This window comes from Leguminivora glycinivorella, chromosome 16 (assembly GCF_023078275.1).
Source record: "Leguminivora glycinivorella isolate SPB_JAAS2020 chromosome 16, LegGlyc_1.1, whole genome shotgun sequence".
Taxonomy (NCBI): Eukaryota; Metazoa; Arthropoda; class Insecta; order Lepidoptera; family Tortricidae; genus Leguminivora; species Leguminivora glycinivorella.
The window spans coordinates 13,947,908-13,968,654 of NC_062986.1; the positions used below are offsets into that span (position 1 = coordinate 13,947,908).

Here is a 20,747-nt window from a genome sequence, read left to right on the forward strand (position 1 = left end):
ATGAAGACAAAATTGTACTGTTCTTTGTATACGTAATTTTTTATCGTCCATATTTATTATAATAGCGAAATTAGAGTAGTTGTAGTCGGTTGTCTATTGTTTGCCCGACAGTCATTTAACATAATATTCATTTGCCCGAATCTAACTTGCCTGAATTTCATTTGCCCGAATGATTTGTTTACCATAAAAATCATATGACATACTCGTTGTTTATCCGAATATTACCTTCCATAATCATACAATGCCATACTATTTGTTAGCCATATTATTAAGTGCAAAAATATGGTTTCATAGAATATTCAAACGCCATAAGCAATTATTGCTATATTAATTGTTGCCCATATTATTACCTAACCTAACCTACTTTCTGATAGCAGTTTCATTTTCCAGGGGTCACAGTTCTAACCTAACCTAACCTACTTTTCCAGCAGTTTCATTCTCCAGGGGTCACAGTTCTAACCTAACCTAACCTACTTTCTGATAGCAGTTTCATTTTCCAGGGGGTCGCAGTTCTAACCTAACCTAACCTACTGTCTGATAGTATTTTCATTTTCCGGGGGGTCACAGTTCTAACCTAACCTAACCTACCTTTCAAGCAGTTTCCTTTTCCAGAGGTTCACAGTTCTAACCTAACCTAACCTACTTTCTGATAGCAGTTTCATTTTCCAGGGGGTCACAGTTCTAACCTAACCTAACCTACTTTCTGATAGCAGTTTCATTCTCTAGTCCTTCTAATACCTATTATAGTAGTTTTCGATTCTGCCAAAGCACATTATGGAAATTGACTTTTCTGGACGCTAATTTGTATGACAAATGATGGTATGGAATGTGGTAATTACGGATTTCGATGATTCTGACAAATGACATTATGGAAACTGACTTTATGGGAAACAAAGTTTCTGGCACTAGATTAATATAGTAAACAATGATTATGGCATAAGATGTTATGAGAAACAATATTATGATTGTTGAATAGGATGGCAAATAAAATTATGGCAAATGAAATTCTGGCAAATGGGGGTATCCCGTTGTAGTCGATCTAATATAACTCCCTGTTTTAGACGGTCTATACAACTTGCGTTCTCGCGAGCGAGTCTATAGATCTAGCGTGACTTATAGTATGGAGTCGAGCGCGAGAGGGTAAGTTATGCTATAACGCCGAAGGTTGAGTGAATGCCTGGGTCCACTCAGAGCTAGAACGTCACGAGGCAATGTGCTAGCGCTCAAAGGTCCACTGTACACGTGCCACGGCTGAGCAAAGCGCGATGTACAGTCAACCAACTGGAACCCTAGGCCACCGTAGAACCAGTGTAATAAAGAGTACTCGTAGTACTCGAGTATCGTACAGTATGGCCACTCCCGCTCCCAGCTGAAAGTGCAGCCCACCCCCTCTCGGTTACCTCACAGTTACCGCCTGTCAAAAATGCGAACAGTCGACCTGTCATATCTCACTCATACAAGCATAGTACGCGTTCACCTACTCGAGCTTAGACTGTGTGCTAGGAACGCGCCTCTTTCATATATTTGATCGCCAGTGTCCGAGGTGTGGTAGAAGTGGTAGAACTATGTCATAGTGACGTTATAAATCAGATTGTAAGAAATATCTTACTGCTTGTCATTTTGACATGGTTGTAGAGTGGCCTAGGGTTCCAATTGGTTGACTGTACGTCTACAAAGCACCTCTGTCGCGCAAGGAAATTGTCTCACGATGTGCACGTTCTGTGTGGGCCCGGCTATAATTTGACGTATTTAGTTTGCTTGTTGTATTGTAGTATATTTTAATAAAATTTTAACGTGTTGATGCATTTTAAATGCAAATAAAAACAATTCCGTTCAAAATATAACTTTTATTAACGTTCATACCTGTGTTAGATTCAAAATGATATAAAAAAATAACAGTGTTTCCTGATTCAATTACTACATACTGCAGTTATAATTTTAAGTACATTAAAAGCTATCAAAAAGAGTTATTGAAGCGTAGTTGTTGTTAGTATTAAAAATATACGTAAGTTAAAAAGTGAAATCATAACCAAACACAGAAATAGTAATTGTAAAAATACATGGTGCGTTAAATATAAGTTTCGGTAAAGCATTAGTTAATTTTATGAACGAAAATGTGCTTCAGAAGCATTCGAATTTAGAAAATCGTATCATGCAAATTTCCTCTTTAAATAGTAACCAATGAAAGCCTGAAATGTAATAAAATGAAGGTTTATTTTAGTATCTTTAATTCTCAGCAGCAATGGGTCGTTTTATAATCGCTTGTACAGATGTAGTGCATTCCGTCGTATATCTTCGGAAACGTTCGTATTTCCTCGGAAACGTTCGTATTTATCGTGCTAGTTCGGTCAACGCACTTCTTGTACCGACTGAAATAGCATGACACCTTCGTGAGTTTCCGTGATAATACGAGGGAAAAACATTTGGCACTACATCTGTAAGATCATCCAGGGCAAGTGTGTGTATGGGACAAATGCAACTATTCATAAAATAAACGAAAATTAGATCTAACACAGATGAACTATTTTTATTATAATTATAACTGATGAAAACGTGCCATGAATACAAGTGGCTCTAATCAGTTCTTGCATTTTGTGAGTAGTTTAATTTTATCCCACACTTTCTATTGTTTTCGCTGATCTTACCCAGTAAAATAGGCAGAATTTTCTCTCAAAAAAAAAATTTTGCTTAAATTACATGATACATGCGTTTATAAAACGACCTTTTTGGTTAGTCCTTTACAACAAACAGCGTTGAAGCACTTAAGCGAACTTGATGAACTGGAAATACTTTAAAAGGAGGTTAAAAAAGAAAACGAACCTTATTATGATGGAGATAATTATTTGTGTTTGGTACAGATAAGTGATTCTGAAATAAACAAAAAAAATGGTTTGTGTAGAAGGCAAATAAACACAAACAAAAACAACAAAAATGTTAAACGCCTATCTCTAGTGCTGACTGGAAACAACCAGGTTATATTCCAAAGCCAATGTGTTAGGAATTAACTTGATTTATTAGTTTTTTTTTTATCTGATCATATTTAAATTTTATGCTTAAGTATATTACAAAATGTATTCGCGATAAAACATAAAGCATTTGCTAACATCAGTTTAATCAATTCTACTTTTAAACGAATGCCTTAAGACCTGACACGCTTATTCTGCAGTTTACAAAAGCTCTCAGTCTATACACTGTAGATGTAAACTAAATAACAATTTGAAACACTTGTCAATCAAAAATCAAGCACAGAACGGATTGGGCATTCTCACTGACATAATATTATTTACAATAACTGATTTTCATGGCAAGATTTTAACGACATTTAAATACATTCAGCTCAGTTCTCTTCTCGACTGACAAGTGTTTGGCACCAAAAATATGTTTTTTGTCCGTCGATATACCATCCATTCATAATAAAATTGACAAAATAAATTAGTCTTTATAAAACTGAGCTCAAATAAACCAATATGTTATTTGGTCGATGTTCCTCGGTCTACGCAACAACACACTTCGAGGCCCTTCCTGTAGGCCTAGCACATGATTGCCGCGCGAGTATGTCGTCGCGAGATAGACTACCCGTCGCGTCTTTATGTCATTAATACAGTTAGAAGAAGACGTGTCATATATCTATCTCGCGGCGACATACACTCGTGGCTACTGATGGGCCGACGGAAAGTTTCCAAAATTCTGAAATTTTCACATAGGAAAACTTTGGAAACTTTCCATACTTTGTATGGATGGAAACTTTCCATTTCATAAATTTAAATTCCCTTTATTTTTCGTGAAAGTTTCGTGAATTTTTCAAGAAATTAAAGTTTTTTTTGGAAAGTTTCCGCAACTTGCACATCACTACTCGTGGCAAATATGTGCTAGGCCTACTGATGATAGAGGACAATACAAACCAGAACTTCTTTTCCCTAAATGTTACGGAGTCAAATTAAATGTTTGAAGTTCCATAAGATCACCTGTGTAGACAACCAGCGCCACTCCTTCACGCATCTTGTCAATACGCAAGATGAGCGATCGGCGATAAAAATGAACTAAAGATAGTCACTTCGTTTGTAGTTTACTCGCTTTTGGTGGGACCAGTGTCTTAGGCACTGGTCCCACCGCGAGCTAGTAAGCTATGAGCTATCGGCTATAAAAACGAACAAAAGATAAGCACTCCCGTGAAAATAAAAGAGACACGGCGATATTGATAGCTCACCGCTGGGCGAGTAACTATAAACATCGCCGTGTCTCTTTTATTTACACGGTAGTGCTTATCTTTTGTTCGTTTTTATAGCCGATAGCTCATAGCTTACTAGCTCGCGGTGGGACCAGTGCCTTAACCACAGAGTTCAGAACGTACCAGAGTAACATCGCTACACATAGTTGGCGACGTGGGGCTCTGTGACCCGCTACATACCTGCTCGTAGAGCTGCGTGTGGTCGTGCGGGTGGTGCATGGCCTGCAGCGGCACGGTGGCGCCGACGGGCGAGCCGGACGCGGGCGACAGGCCGCCCGTCGCCGGCGACCCGCTGCCCGCCGCCGGCGACACCGCGCCCGGTGACGTGGGGCTCTGCTAACAATCAATCAATATTATAGGACGTTCTTACACAGACTGACCGAGTCCCACGGTAAGCTCAAGCTTGTGTTGTGGGTACTCAGACAACGATATATATAGGGTCCCCCCACATCTAGCGTCTCGCGAGCGTAAACATCCATGACTCGATTCGAACCTGGGACCACGGCTTAGCAGGCAGGCCCACGACACGCTACACGCTAGGCCAGACCGGTCGTCAATACACAATGTTAATGTTACATTATAAATAAAATAAAAAAATAAAATAAAATAAAATATCATTTATTTCAGACCTTGAGCCCATATTAAAATACAACACATAACACAAATTAAACTAATATGAAATGTAAAATTAATGTAATAATTATGTTAGCAGATTATTGTGTATTTGGGTCTTACACAAGGGTTCCTGATTAGCCAGATCCCTGTCCGTTTCTTATGTATTACTGTTGTGAGATCCTAAAGTAAAACAGGCGAAACAAGAATGTGGCAACCTTTCCGGTAACATCTTCATACTTTTTGGCAGCTTTTCACTGTCAAACAAGCAGTTCCACAAACACTAGAGGGCAAGAACTAGGCTCACAAAAGGTGCTTGGCAATTCAAATAGATTCACATGCGTCATCATCATCATATCAGCCCTTTATCGCCCACTGCTGAGCATAGGCCTAGGTACAGTCGAGTGTAAAAATATGGGTGCGTACAACTTATCAAAAATATGTCCCATAGCACTTTATGTCGGCGGAATAAGGTCTCGGTACATATTTTTGAGCGGATAAAATCGATACGTATTTTTGCACTTGACTGTACAAGAAGAGATTCTAGTACGCCACTTCTCCCGGTCCCGGGCTAATCTCATCCAGTTGTGACCCGCAGTTTTTCGGTAGTCGTCGACCCAACGAGCCAACGGATGCCAGGCACTTCTTACATTTGTTAGCGGCCATTCTGTTAACATTTTAGTCCACCTGCCATCACTCTGCCTAGAAACATGTCCCGCCCAACTCCATTTTAGTTTGGTAATAACGAAACCTACGTCTACATACACACATGCGTGTGAGAGATATTCTAAATCACAAAATTCTAGTCTTCGTGAGCGAACTTTGTTAAATTAGCGCCATCTAATGTGAGATCCGAGCATAGATTTATATATATTAAGCTAGATTGAGTTGTTAGGCCAAAAAGTGTGTCCACATGAGAGGGTAAAGTTGGGGCTGGTGTCCCTCTCGCACTTATTGCCACTGTCAAAATCATTTGAATGACGTCATCACTGTCATAATTTGGGGATACCAGTCAATATTCCAACTATTCCAAGTTACTACCAAATCTACTAATACTTAAAAAAAAAAAAAAAAAAAAAAAAAAATCTTTTATTGTGCCAGAAAAGGTGCTTAAACTACTTACATTTTAATTGCGCAAATCTTTGGTTTTATGGCTTCATAATAATGACTTACCAATTCGTTACAATGTATTAATACCCTTGCCTCGATATAATACAAAAATAATTTAAGAAGTATATAAACTTAGTTATCATACAGGTAAAAATACTACTACTATAGTAATCTCTTTAACACTGGTCACACGTGCGAGAGGGACACCAGCCCCAACTTTGACCCTCTCATGTGGACACACTTTTACTAGTCTGACAAGAACGCCTTTCTGCATCGGTGATAAAGTTCAATTTAGTGTAGCAAAAAGTGTGAGCTCAGTCCCTATTGAAGGTTCATGGATCCGAGTAAGTATGGCGTAGAAGGCGTACTCACATATCTGTTCTGGTAGTCTTGCTCCCGCTGGGGCAGGTAGGGGTAGTGCACGGAGGTGAGGTCTGGCAGCGAGCCGCCCGGCACCTGCAGCTCGCCGCACGCCAGCCCGCCGCCCCCGCCCCCGCCGTCACCACTTGAGTACACGCTACAAGCATAAGTAACACTGTCAATCACGTCACTTTATTACGACCTATAGGTGACGTCATCATGGGGCCAGTTTCGATTACAATACATTGACAACCAATTGGTTAACAGCCGTTCATATAATTTTAATAAACTAGGAGAAAATGCGGTACAGGTAGATTCATGAGAGCTGGCATTATTTAATCGTATGGCATACACAAAAACACAGGCAGTTATATGAATGTCAGACAATACACATTAAAATACAATTACAATTTAAACTAAATGTCAATATTCAGTGCGCTCAGCCACGCAATTGCGTCGGGTGTTAGGCGCAGCAGGTCTTCTGGTGGTCCCGAGTATGAGTGTAGAGGGCATCGCTGAATTATATGCTCCATAGTTTAGACTTCTTCGCCACACTCGCACATATTGCAGAGTCTTTCCACCCCCATTTGTGCAGACACTTACAGTAATTGCAGCGACCGTGACCCGTGAGAGCTGGGATGAATAGTATGAACAAAACTTTGATTGTTAGAGTGACACCAGTATCGATATAGTGTAAATCAAGTCACTCATTCGTTCCATGCGTACCAGCGCTTGTATAAATAGACCCATTGATTGAAAATCGAGTAACTATATCTGTCTCTTTCGGTAATTATAGCGCTACAGTTGTACTAAGGTGTTACTCTGTAGATTTCGACATCTGAGACTTTTATCGGCGAAGTGATCTGTGACTTATCGGGTTTTAATAGCTCTGGAACTTTTTATAAGGCAAGTTGTTCACGAGCGTAAAATATTGCGGAATAGAGCTATTCTACATGTAGGAATAACATACGTATATGATAAAATGATCATAAATTTTATCAAACAAACTGGGGAAGGTCACGCTCGTATGATACAATGAGTCATAATTTGTTGTTACGTCTATAAATCATAAGAACACATGAGAAGGAAAGTGGAAGTAATATTTTGATCTGTAGATCAATGTAACTAATTGTTATAGCCTCCTAAGGGCCAAGGTCCTACCTATAGTACTTATTCAGTTCGATGAAATTTAAATCATATTCAATTGGAACAAAGTGGCATTTGTTTTGTTTCGTTATAATAGAGAACTTTGCTCATCACAGTCTTCAATATTTGATCTACCGGTGTGGCCCCTAGCCAAGTAGTAGGTACAATGATTCTGACACTAATTAAATGCCAAACTATTTCCCCAAATCGTTATATATCCGTTTTCTTGTTTCAATTAATAGATAATGAAATAGGTATGGGAAAACTTATGCCCCACCTGATGATTAAGGAAAACTCTAGAGTAATTATTACGATTTTTCCTACCTACTGAAAATACTAATTAACCGACACTTGAGAAGCTAGAAATAAGGAAAATTATACACTGGTTGAATACCCGGGTTTTTTATTATATTTATTAGTTGTGATGTAATATATTAAGGACGCTTTCCTCAGGGTTTTTCGTACATTGACCCGACTATTACTATCTCTTTCGCACAATAGCAATAGGAGTGTAAAGGCTGGCGAATCGAATCCCAATAATTCGCCTTCTGCATTTACTATGAAACTGCGTCCATTATTTATTTATTATTTATTTAATCTTTATTGTACACAAAGAAAAGAACTTATAGTACAAAAGGCGGACTTAATGCCAAGCAGCATAGTTATTATCAGACCTGTAGGCTAAATTTAATCCACACTCAAAGAGCTAGATGGCGCCAGTAGCCACGCGTGGCCAACAAAACTCTTATCAGTATCCTACGTCGAAATAGTCATCAAACTGCAACATCTTGCGAAATCTGTTTTAGCTTTCACGCACTAAACCTATAACGTCACATGGACGTTTAAAGTCGAACATTACTAGATGGCGGTGCCGTGCGGCTTGTATGTGTGCTCGCCGCGTACGTATAATATACTCGCTCTGTCCGCAACACATGCAAGCGGAATTGAATGAACGAGATCCGCGGTGCCCCACCCCGCGCCCCACGCCCCGCGCCCCGCGACCACGGCACCGGCGACCTTGAGTTGAGAGGCCCCAGCCCCCGACCAAAGGATGCATTGATTTGTTAAAATTTAAAGCACTCTAAAGCAGGCGCGTAGTTAATTAGAAATATGGAAATGAATATTATTATGTAAGAAATACATAAGTATAATAGCTAAGAATGTACATGTAGTAAACATAATGAACAAAATGTAAAGTACGTATTTGATAAAACATTTTCGAGAGTAATATTTTTATTCATAAAATTGTGCAAACACTGCAAACTTAATTTAAACTCCGAAACTATTTATTTTCTGAAACATGGTATGAAATGTTGTCATTACGTCCTTTTAAGTTAAAATATGCTTCTCGGTACCACAACATAGTGTAATTTAAAAATACAGATATAAAATTAATACTTCGCAAATAAATTACGACTATAAACACATAAAATTATTAAAACGCCAAGACCAGACAATTTAAGCCTGGCGTCCACTAGGCGCGCCGATCGAGCCTTGGTAACCCTTAGGCCGTTTTTACATAAAAAAATCGTATTGTTTCTTACTACAAAAGGTCCTTTCTCATTGATAGATGTCGAAAAGTGAAAAGCAAAACCTTTGTTGAAAAATTTAGGTTTTTAGAAAAAAAAAACGTTTAAACTCTTTTTAAGTGCCAGTCTGAAAAAATATATTCAAAAATATAAAATACATAGTTATTTGTTATACAAGAGTGCAAAGTTGTATTTTAACGGCGAGTGTGGAATTGAAAAACGAGCAAGCGAAAGTATTCTATAGTTGAACCACGATACACAACAACATTTTCCCTCACTATAGCGAGGAAAGTACAACGCAAAAAACGCGTTTATCACTGCTTCCAGGAGTTCCACAGGTGGTAAAACATCGTCATCACTAGATTCACTATATGACTATATTCAAGGTCAAATTACTTTATCCACTAGTGGGTTTTTACCTGCTGGTATTGAAGGACAGAACGCGTGTTTCCGACCTAGCGAGGGGAAAAATGCAAAAATGTAGTGTGTTTTGGTTTGGTTTGGTTTGGTCGGGGGGGGGGGGGGGGGCTGATGTGGTTAATAAATAATTATATTTGTACAATAATAATGTTTTAAAATGCTGTTGCGCTTCGCGCGACGCAAGTGCGGCGTCGCGTCGAGGTCTAGGCCCACTCCGCCGCAGATCGGCGACCGAGCGCGCATTCGTGTGCGTTCGGAAATCCTAGCCAGTCGGCAATCGTCGCGTCTCATACTTCCATATCGATAAGGTTTGATTTCGCATGCATCGCATCGGTCGTGCATGTGGCAAATGTCGGAAGGATTTCAAAGGCAAAAATCAAAGATGGCGGCTTCAATGTACGGGATATCGGTCCTACATCCGATATCGGATCGGATAATGTGAAAACGCACTAACGGTTAATGCTTAGGCCGTTTTCACATTATCCGATCCGATATCGGGTGTCAGATCGACATCCTACATCCGATAAACGCTTCCGATAGTGTCGGATGTACAGTCAACCAATTGGAACCCTAGGCCACTCTACAACCATGTCAAAATGACAAGCAGTAAGAGGTTTCTTACAATCTGATTTATAACGTTACTATGACATAGTTCTACAGTGGCCTAGGGTTCCAATTGGTTGACTGTAGGTCCGATAAAAAGCATTGTTCCAAATCAATGAAGTATGATTTTGTATCAAAAAGTATTTAAAAAATGTTTTATATTTAATAATTATAAGCACTATATTCCAAATATTATATAGTAAAATTAAAATAACGGCATAAAAAATACTCAAGAGTGTCAGGCAAAATAAATAATTTTACATTCAATTGTATCTACTAAAAGATGATAAAACTAGTATCCACAATTCGGACCGATGCATTACAAACTTTTTTTTCAATGGAAATTGTTCAACTAATTTGAATTTCGATCATTGGCAGCTGTTTAATAGAAATAGACGACATTTTTGTCACGCACACTACTACAAACGTATACCTACATTATTAACGTACACAAACAAATATTATCGGCTGACAGCTGAATATTCTACGAACACGCGAGCGGGAGCGAGGCTGCGCGATTTTGGTGACGCAATCATAGACTAAAAAGTTAACCGCGCAGATGTGCCATTTTCATTGTTCCTACTAATGTGTTTCACCTCTAATAGATTTGCGAAATATATTTATTTCAATTTGGAAAATGATTAGGTAACTACTTACTACTTTATGAATTATGTTACTATAATATAAAAAAAAAAGTTAATTTGTTTATTGATTGTTAATAGTTATTGAGTAAAATTGTATTTTTAGCACGTTCACTTTTTGCTGTTTTCTTTGGCCTGGTCATGAAAAAAGAGAACAATGGATACCTACGCTTTGTCCAAAAAAACTGACCGCACTATATATATATTATTATATATAAGTATATATTTGTATTTTAAAGAAGAAGATAAATCTTCAAGAAAAGAGCGTACACCCATCTTAAAGGCCGGCAACGCACCTCCAACACCCCTGGTGTTTCGGGTGTCCATGGGCGGCAGTGATCGCTTACTTTGTATTTTTTAAGTTGTAAATAAATAAATAAATAATTTTGACAGGCGGAATATAATAATGTGTCACATCTGATGGTGGACGTACTACTCTACGCGTAAATTACCGCTTCGCGCACTCCGCGCATTTGTCAGCTTGTGCAGAGTTTCCGTCTGGCAACGTCGCCTATAGTACGTAGTACATATATCTCAATGAACGGAACGCACACAATCGCACCGTTTCGTTGGCAGTATACTGTAGATAGTGACAGCTCCATCTAGTGACAATATGCAATAAAATTTAGGTAGCTCGATACTGTCGCGCGCAGGTTGTTCACGTTGTTGCGTCATAGTCAGTAGCAATATATTACGTGATATTATTTCTTTGAAAATTTCTAAAATAATGCATTAAATTTGTGTTGTCATCGATGTTTGTATTTAATTTATAGCATAGTTATTATCGACGCGTCGAATCGAATTCACCGTTAATAGTTAATGTATGGAAAACTCAATAATAATAACAGGCCTTTGCAATGACAATTCATCCAAAAATACTTGGTTTCTTGGCTTGTTCAGTTGCGAGTCTTGGGAATAGAGTATAGGTAAATGAATAACTAATTAAAAATACGGATGATGGCACTATTGCGGTCATACCAGTTGTATTCATATAATATATGTGACTATTCGAAGTGACTCAAACTATGGCACACAGGCTCTTTCCAACTTACATCGACATCTGAACGATTTCGAAATAATTCAGTCATCATGCGTCTCGCCCGCACCAATACAACTACGGGTGAGTACGAGCGGAAATATTAAATAGTGGAGAAGTACTGTTATTTTTGAGGTTTCTAATGTGATGTCGTAAATAATTACATGCGGGTAGATTATATTTATTTGTCTACCCCGAACATTTATATAAATTAATATCGGGTAGTTTTGTGTTGTTTACATCTCCGGTGACATTTTGCTGGGACGTCAGTCTTCCGCGACCACGGCCAGTGCGACCTGGCCGAAACGTTGGGAAAAAAGGTAAAAATAATGTTAATTAATCGCATTCGACCTGTATGTGACTTTAAATATGTGTACAAAGCGCGAGAACTTAGTGTTATCTTGATAAGGGATAGGGATAGCGATAGGGATAGCGATATCACTACATAGTATAAAACAAAGTCGCTTTCTCTGTCCCTATGTCCCTTTGTATGCTTAAATCTTTGAAACTACGCAACGGATTTTGATGCGGTTTTTTTTTTAAATAGATAGAGTTATTCAAGAGGAAGGTTTATATGTATAATAAAATCCATTAAATAGTGGAGAAGTACTGTTATTTTTGAGGTTTCTAATGTGATGTCGTAAATAATTACATGCGGGTAGATTATATTTATTTGTCTACCCCGAACATTTATATAAATTAATATCGGGTAGTTTTGTGTTGTTTACATCTCCGGTGACATTTTGCTGGGACGCCAGTCTTCCGCGACCACGGCCAGTGCAACCTGGCCGAAACGTTGGGAAAAAGGTAAAAATAATGTTAATTAATCGCTTTCGACCTGTATGTGACTTTAAATATGTGTACAAAGCGCGAGAACTTAGTGTTATCTTGATAAGGGATAGGGATAGCGATAGGGATAGCGATAGCCATAGCGTTAGCGATAGCGATAGCGATAGGGATAGAGATAGGGATACGGATACGGATACGGAAACGGATACGGATACGGATAATATGGGTATCGTTAGAGGGATACGGATAACCGGTCGGCGGTCTCTTACAATCAAAGTGCTCTAAGACGATCGTTGTTTGCTTGCTTGAAGATTACGTTTGCGATAAGTATAAGCAAAATGTAAAAAATTGTAAGGGATAATAGAAAAAAGTACTTTTTACCCACCGATCATATAGTGTCGAAATACGGGCTATGTGGGATGTTTATAAAGGTTTCCCCAGCGTATATAGAATTACCTACGCTGTGGTCGATGTGTAATATTTCTACAATCATTTCAAGCAAAAGTATTATGTGCAATCGAAATAATCGCAGATAAATATACCAGAGAAACCTAAGGATCCAAATGAAAATCTTAATGAATACTTTTATTACGCGGGCGAAGCCGCGGGTAAAAGCTAGTGCACTATATTCGAATGACATGCTTTGTCCTCATGAAATCAGTGTTAGAATCGGCCTGTCAGTGTGAGAATAAAGCGTTATTTTAAATATCCAATTACTACTTGTCATTAACGTTCCGCAATAATTATTGCATGTTTACTGATAGCGTAAAAGATAAGTTTATTCAAGTTTAGAACCTCTAATGCAACTGAGTATTGTAGACCTAGGGGTACTAATCTGGTTACATACATATATTACCGGTCTGGCTCAGTCGGTAGTGACCCTGCCTGCTGAGCCGCGGTCCCAGGTTCGAATCCCGGTAAGGGCATTTGTGTGATGATCACAGATATTTGTTCCTGAGTCATGGATGTTTTCTATGTATTTAAGTATGTATATCGTCGCTTAGCACCCATAGTACAAGCTTTGCTTAGTTTGGGGCTAAGTTGATTCTGTGTAAGGTGTTCCCCAATATTTATTTATATTTCGATTTATGAATATATTTGATCAAATGGATATTAAATGTACGATTATAATTTTCAAACAAGGTGCAACCAATAATATAGTGTTGCGCGGAATAGTGTATACTATGGCATATGTGAAAATGAAATGAAATGAAATTTAAAATGCTGCCTCCAGATCTTAATCATTATATATATTGCCTGTGTGGTGACGGGTTAAGAATTTCACCACCCCCTTTCCTCCCGTGGGTGTCGTAGAAGGCGACTATGGGATATGGGTTAAATTGTGGCGTAGGCGAGAGGCTGGCAACCTGTCACTGCAATGTCACAGTTTCGTTTTCTTTCAACCCCTGATTTGGCAAGAGTGGCACTGAAGCTTTAGTAGTTTCATGTGTTCTGCCTACCCCTTTATGTGATACAGGCGTGATTGTATGTATGTATGTGTTAATTATTTGTCGTTTTGCGGGCAAATGAAGGATCTGTTACGTTAGTAACTTATTAATAATCTGTGCCCAGGCTCTCTAGGCTTTTAATAACCACCATGGGTTTAATATAAAATAATAGGTAAACTTACTTTGTATTATTTGGTATTCTGGGTATTTCACAAGACGACCGGGGCCGGTTGGCGGGGTTCATACCCAGCGCGCCCAACACGTCCAGGTGGATGTCGTTGGCTGAAATACATACATTAGTATTACAATGTGTAAGAATAAGGTACAGCGGGGCAAATCTCGACTGGGGCACAGTATAATAAAGAGTACTATCGTACAGTATGGCCACGAGCCCCCCGCTGAAAGTGCCGCCCACCCCCTCTCGGTTACCTCACAGTTACCGCCTGTCAAAAACGCGAACAGTCAACCTGTCATATTTCACTCATACAAGCATAGTACGCGTTCACCTACACGAGCTTAGACTGTGTGCTAGGAACGCGCCTCTTTCATATATTTGATCGCCAGTGTCCGAGGTGTGACTGGGGGGCCATTGTAACTAATCCATTTTTTCCATTATTTCACTATGATGTTGAGTTCTACATGTATCCACTGAATACGCCTACCATATAAAACCGGTGGACACTCTATTTAATAATGCAAACACTGTAAAACATAGAAAAAATTGACCAGTTACATTAGCCCCCCAGTCGAAATTTGCCCCCGCTGTACCTTAATGCGACGTTATAAGAGGTTATTTTTTGGACTACCGCGGCGATTATTTACGAAGATATTATGTGTTAGTAACGATGTATTGAACAAGCAAGTTGGACCTAAATATTTCTTACATAAAAATATGAAACACCAACAATAATGATATATATAATATACAAATACTTATACACCGTGTTTCACTTAACACTAAAAACCTGAAAACAGTTTGTTCAGAATCGAGAGTAGAATCGATTGAGCTATATCTTGATAGGGGTAATATTTTTAATTAAATTAGTATTATTAGTTATTTTTTACGTGCCCATTCTATTGTACTCGTAATTAGGGTGGTCCTTATTTTGTCGATGTTATATTTTTATACGGGGCACCCGCTTAATGTAAAATCTAACCCTAAAAAACCAATGTATTTTTTTTTTCAGAATTTTTAAATACATTTTAGAGGTCGCTACCGCACTTTGAAAATTTGGACCCTCCATACAAAATGTTTTTTTTTTTTTTTTTTTTTCGAATTTCCGTTGTGTGGCAAAGAGTCAGGGTGTATTAAAACCAATGTAATTTGTTTTCAGAATTTTTAAATACATTAATTAGGGGTCGCTACCGCACTTTTCAAAATTTGGAAGAACTTACTTTAGAAGTCTTAGAACCCCTAAAATATGAATAAATAATTTTAAAAAAATCAGCGGCGTTATTTTATGTTAAGTTGCACTTTAATACACCCTGACTCTTTGCCCCACAACGAAAAATCGGAAAAAAAAATAAAAAATAGCATTTTGTATAGAGGGTCCACATTTTCAAAGTGCGGTAGCGACCCCTAAAATGTATTTAAAAATTCTGAAAACAAATTACAATGGTTTTAATACACCATGACTTTTCGCCCCACAACGAAAAATCTAAAAAAATAGATAAAAAAAATTGCATTTTGTATGGAGGATCCAAATTTACAAAGTGAGGTAGCGACCCCTAAAATGTATTTAAAAATTCTGAAAAAAAAAATACATTGGTTTTTTAGGGTTAGATTTTACATTAAGCGGGTGCCCCGTATAAAAATATAACATCGACAAAATAAGGACCACCCTACTCGTAATACAACATTGTGTATATCGCATTGCTAGAGGTTGTTTACCTTTTTTCTGTATTTAGGGGTATTAATACTGGCCGGGTACTTGGACGATTATTTTTTCCGCTACTAGTTTGACGTTGTTTGTCAGTTTAATCTTAATAAGTCATAACAAATTGAACTCGTACCTAATTACAACCTTGTCATTTTGAATATTGAGTTTATTTGCTTACTGCGATTACCTGTCCAATTTGAAGTTTACTGTGACAAAGCTTTAAAGTGTTTTACAGTGACATCTTAGCTGTCTATTGGTAAACCTTATATCGTTGCAGTAACGTACACAAATAAATAGTCTTATGGTTTATGATGGTAGTTAGCAATTATTTTATTGAGTGTAGAGCTAAAAGTCAAGTAGAGCTGTACAGAAAATTAAAAATTCAATTTAAAAAAAAGTAACGATCAGATTAAAAGATGAATACTCTAGATGAGTTTAAAAAAATAAAAATCAGTTGGGGTGTCTGAGGTTTTGAGTGATACCGGAAACACCGTGTATATATATATAGAAAACATCCATGACTCAGGAACAAATATTTGTGCTCATCACACAAATAAATGCCCTTACCGGGATTTGAACCTGGGACCGCGGCGTAGCAGGCAGGGTCACTACGCACTAGGCCAGACGCCAGACCGGTCGTCATATACACCGTGTTTTTTTGTTTTCCGTTAAATTCGACAAGCAGTTAGGTTTTTCATCGAACCACTCTGTATATCGCTTTTTATTAAATTCGAAAAAAAAATGTTTTTTTCTTTTCCATACATAATAAATGGGTTAATTAGTTTGAGGGGATGTTAATCATAACATTAAAGTCATTGTCAAGTGTTTGACGGCACATGTCAAACCAAATAACATTAGGTAGTGGTAAGGGATGCCACACGCGTGTTCAGTAATTAATTTTTTTTTTAATAATTCGATAACCGTAAGAGTTAAGAGGCTAGTTTCTTAGAGAAATTGATAGTATTTGGAATCATCCTTTAACCCTTAAATGCATGACCTTGACAAAGATTTATTCAAATTTGAATTTTGACATGCTGTCAATAGAGTCAAAAATGCATGATGCATATATACATCACTATGCCTTTAAGGGTTAAAGTTAACGGAATTCAATAAAAACAGGGTGTATAAGACATCACGTACCTCTCCGGTGGTTCTGTTGCGTGTGCGGGTGTGCGTGGGAGTGGAGCGGGTGGTGGGGGGACAGCGGCTGCGACGCGGCCGGCGCGTCGCCGCACGACTGGTGCAGCGCCGAGTCGGAGTTGGTGCGACGCCAGTTGCTGTCTGGCGGTGGACTGGAACAGATTACGATTTATTAGTGTGACATACATACATACATACAATCACGCCTGTATCCCATAAAGGGGTAGGCAGAACACATGAAACTACTAAAGCTTCAGTGCCACTCTTGGCAAAAAAGGGGTTGAAAGAAAACGAAACTGTGACATTGCAGTGACAGGTTGCCAGCCTCTCGCCTACGCCACAATTTAACCCATATCCCATAGTCGCCTTCTACGACACCCACGGGAAGAAAGGGGGTGGTGAAATTCTTAACCCGTCACCACACAGGCAGGTTATTAGTGTGACAATTTTTAAAAATTAACATAGCTTTTACATTACATGGCATATGGCGTGTTACGACAAATCTTCAAACGCCTCACGGCACGCAAAATATTTTGGAATCCCAAAAAAGACATAATCGAAAATGTGTGTAATTTTTACTGGACTAAAAAAAAACCGGCACCTGTATAAAAAATTTGCTTATCGTTTCCTACTCTATAAAAGTAGAAAAATAAAGTCTTGAAAGGTAGAAGACGGGACCTCTAATAGTTTCTGAGAAACAAGATACCTATTTTTGGGTCCCATACAAAAAAAACAGACTGCCTTATTATGCATGCATATGCCTTATTTCGAAAAAATGTATTCCACATTTATTGTTCCTTATATTATTCTCTATCGGATAGCATTTCTCAAAAAAATATTTTCACGCGGAGCGATCCGCACTGGACTAATGTGTATTAACTTCAGGGAGCGTTTTAGACTAAAGCGGACAACATTAACTTCATACAAATTGGCTGTGCGGATCGCGCGGTCGGTCCGAGTGACACTAAATAAAACCCTTTCATTGCCAAACAGGTCAACAAACGCATGAGCATCATCACCGCTCACCACTTCCGTGCATTCGCTTGCAATGACACCATGTAGATCATAGGTTTGCATCATAATTAAAGGATCAAAAGTAGGACAAATGAGCACTAATACAATAAAATTATTAGCCACAATAGCCTCCTAAGGCCCACCATAGTTAAGTTTTCCCGTTTTGAATTTGAACCTTATTCTATAAATAAATTGGTCAGAATTTCGTTGTTTCAAAAATCAATGTAGCTATTGAAATTCTACTTTATTTGGTTCATGAAAGATTCAAATTAGATTGCAACAACTATGTACATTGTAATGTACATTGGGCCTTACGAGGATAGGTTTCAGATCTCGGATAAAATATGTTTTTGTTTTCCTGGTCAGGTTTTGTCAATCAATAAAGACGTCCCATCGTGAAATCGGCTCCGTAGACATCTTACGCCTTAACACAATGGCATAGGGACTAAGACTATATTTCACGTCAAATGAATTAGGCTTGCAGCGTTCACGTTTTAAGATTTATTCTTTCGGGCGTTACAGGTAGATGCAGCTAGTATAAATAAACTACAAACATTAGCCGTTACACGACTTACTACAAACCGAAACGTTTTAAACTTGATTGTTGGTTTGACCTACTTGGTTATTTATGACAAATTCTTTCTATAGTTTTAATTACACGGGGTATGGTGTTTTAAAAGTAATTAGAGGTTTACTTTATGTGGGATATGTCGAAATAAATATAAAGCTTCGTTGTGACAATGCTCAGAAATAAAATAAAATTTGGAAAAATATGAATAGCAATCTAGAGGCCCTTTTCTAATAACTTCATGGAGAAACCTAAATTAACAAAAAATATAACCGCCTTCAAAAATAAGCGCGTCACAAAACACGGAGAAACTAAAAAGCAAAAAATAATAAACCTTTGAATTCAGATTTCTTATCGTATTGCAATAATCTAAACATCCAAATTATAAACAAATCAATTATTTTTGTAGTCGGTACCAGACCTGTTCGTCGCCTTGCTATTGCCTGTTTGCCCAACCCAACCATACACAGGCTATTATATGTATCAATCCGAATATATGTACAGTAGTGAAAGAATTATCCTTTAACTCCTAACCATTGAGGAGTTGACCTTCCATCATCAGCTCAGCCACATAAAATTACTACCATCAGGCGTAAATACTGGTGTACCTTTGAAAAATATACTAAAAACATTACATGTGCCTATAACATTTGAAGAGTTCCCTCGATTTCTCCAAGATCCCATCATCAAACCCTGACTTGGTGCCAATGGGACCATATCGGGGTTATACCCGTTCGATCAAAAAAAAAAATTTTGAAAATCGGTCCACGATTCTCGGAGATATCGAGTAACATACATACAAAAAAAAAAAACATTCAGTCGAATTGAGAACCTCCTCCTTTTTTGAAGTCGGTTAATAAATAAATAAATTTCTTTCGATAGTACAAAAATATGAACAGCGCATCTAGCCAGAAGTACAATCTTTGGCGCTCCTTGGCGTATCGTATCATAGTGTTCTCTCTCTCTATCGCTCTTCCGTATTGGCGCGACAGAGCCAATTGCGTTTCGATCGCCCCGGACCGTGATTGATTGTGACTTGGGCTAGACACAAAAGTTAAAACGGCACGACCGATAGTACCTATGACAGTTAATTTTCTACGAATCACATAAAACTTTCAGTTAAGAAAAAAAAGTCCGCTTAAGACTAACATTGGCAGTTATTTAACAATAGGCTAGTTTCCTACTAGTCAAATCAACTTCTTTTTATGAACTGTCAAAACAATTTGCTAATATGGAATTACTATGAAATACTGAGGAGTGACGTCATGGTCAATTAATTTACTTTATCTTTCTCTTTGACTTATTAAATAGAAATTATGTATAAAAATAACTACTGTCCATATTATTTTTTCTACTTATCAGGGTTCGAAAATATCCGATATTTATAATAAATATCAAAATATCGGATAATTATGATATATATCGGATATATATCAACTTTGATATATATATCCATTTAGTACGAAAGGCATATTATTATTTTGTTGCATTATTTCTGAATACAACTTTAGATAAGGAAAATTGTACTAAAAACTTATAACATTTAGTAGAAAAACAGTAACAAACAAAAAAAACCTATATTTTTAACAATGTTACATTTTTAAAACCATTTTTGTATTGCAATATTTATAAAAAAATGATATTTATCGGATATTTATATCCATTTCGTATTTCTTTATTTGCTGAAATATGGGTTTACAAAGATGTACAATAAAATATAGTTCAACCATATCCTGCTTGGAGTAGCATGCAAATTTAAAGTAGGTCTAGATGCACTATAACATAACACAAGACAAAATGATAGAAATAAACATTTAAACTTAGGCAATTATTAATTCTAAAAGTCATGCAGTGATTTATAAGTTACAATAAAATTAGCATTTTACATTAATTATTTATACAAACGAAATGTCATTGATATATATCGTTGAACCCCGCTGGATATATATCCGATATATATCGGATATATATCCTCGAACCCTGCTACTTAAGTCGTGCTTTATTTCGTGCACTGCATAAAATATTTTATTTTAAGTAAAGGAAACTAGCCTATACCGATACTTACAGTAATTATCGAAAGAATTCGCGAGTAAAATGACAAATTAACCTTGTAAACCTTGACACTGACTTTTGGCCCTTCAAAGTCCTTGATAAGATACGTGTGTTGTTTAAATGGAGCATTCGATAAGTGACCTTTCTTAATGAGCTGAAATGCCAGTTCCT

At 37.6% G+C, this 20,747-nt stretch overlaps 1 protein-coding gene across 6 annotated transcripts in view; it reads right to left on the reverse strand.

Moving 5' to 3' along the window:
* LOC125234380 (CREB-regulated transcription coactivator 3) overlaps positions 1-20,747 on the reverse strand; it is a 54,019-nt gene that overhangs the window by 16,771 nt on the left and 16,501 nt on the right. For 4 of the 6 annotated variants that reach the window (XM_048140585.1, XM_048140583.1, XM_048140588.1 and 1 more), the window contains exons 3-7: positions 16,943-17,094; positions 14,105-14,204; positions 6,323-6,467; positions 4,409-4,564; positions 2,821-2,868 (exon numbers count right to left, since the gene is read on the reverse strand). In XM_048140585.1, the coding sequence (XP_047996542.1) occupies positions 2,821-2,868; positions 4,409-4,564; positions 6,323-6,467; positions 14,105-14,204; positions 16,943-17,094 (601 nt within the window). The remainder of the gene's footprint in view (positions 1-2,820; positions 2,869-4,408; positions 4,565-6,322; positions 6,468-14,104; positions 14,205-16,942; positions 17,095-20,747) is intronic. The other 2 variants (XM_048140584.1, XM_048140587.1) reach the window with 2 other exon arrangements.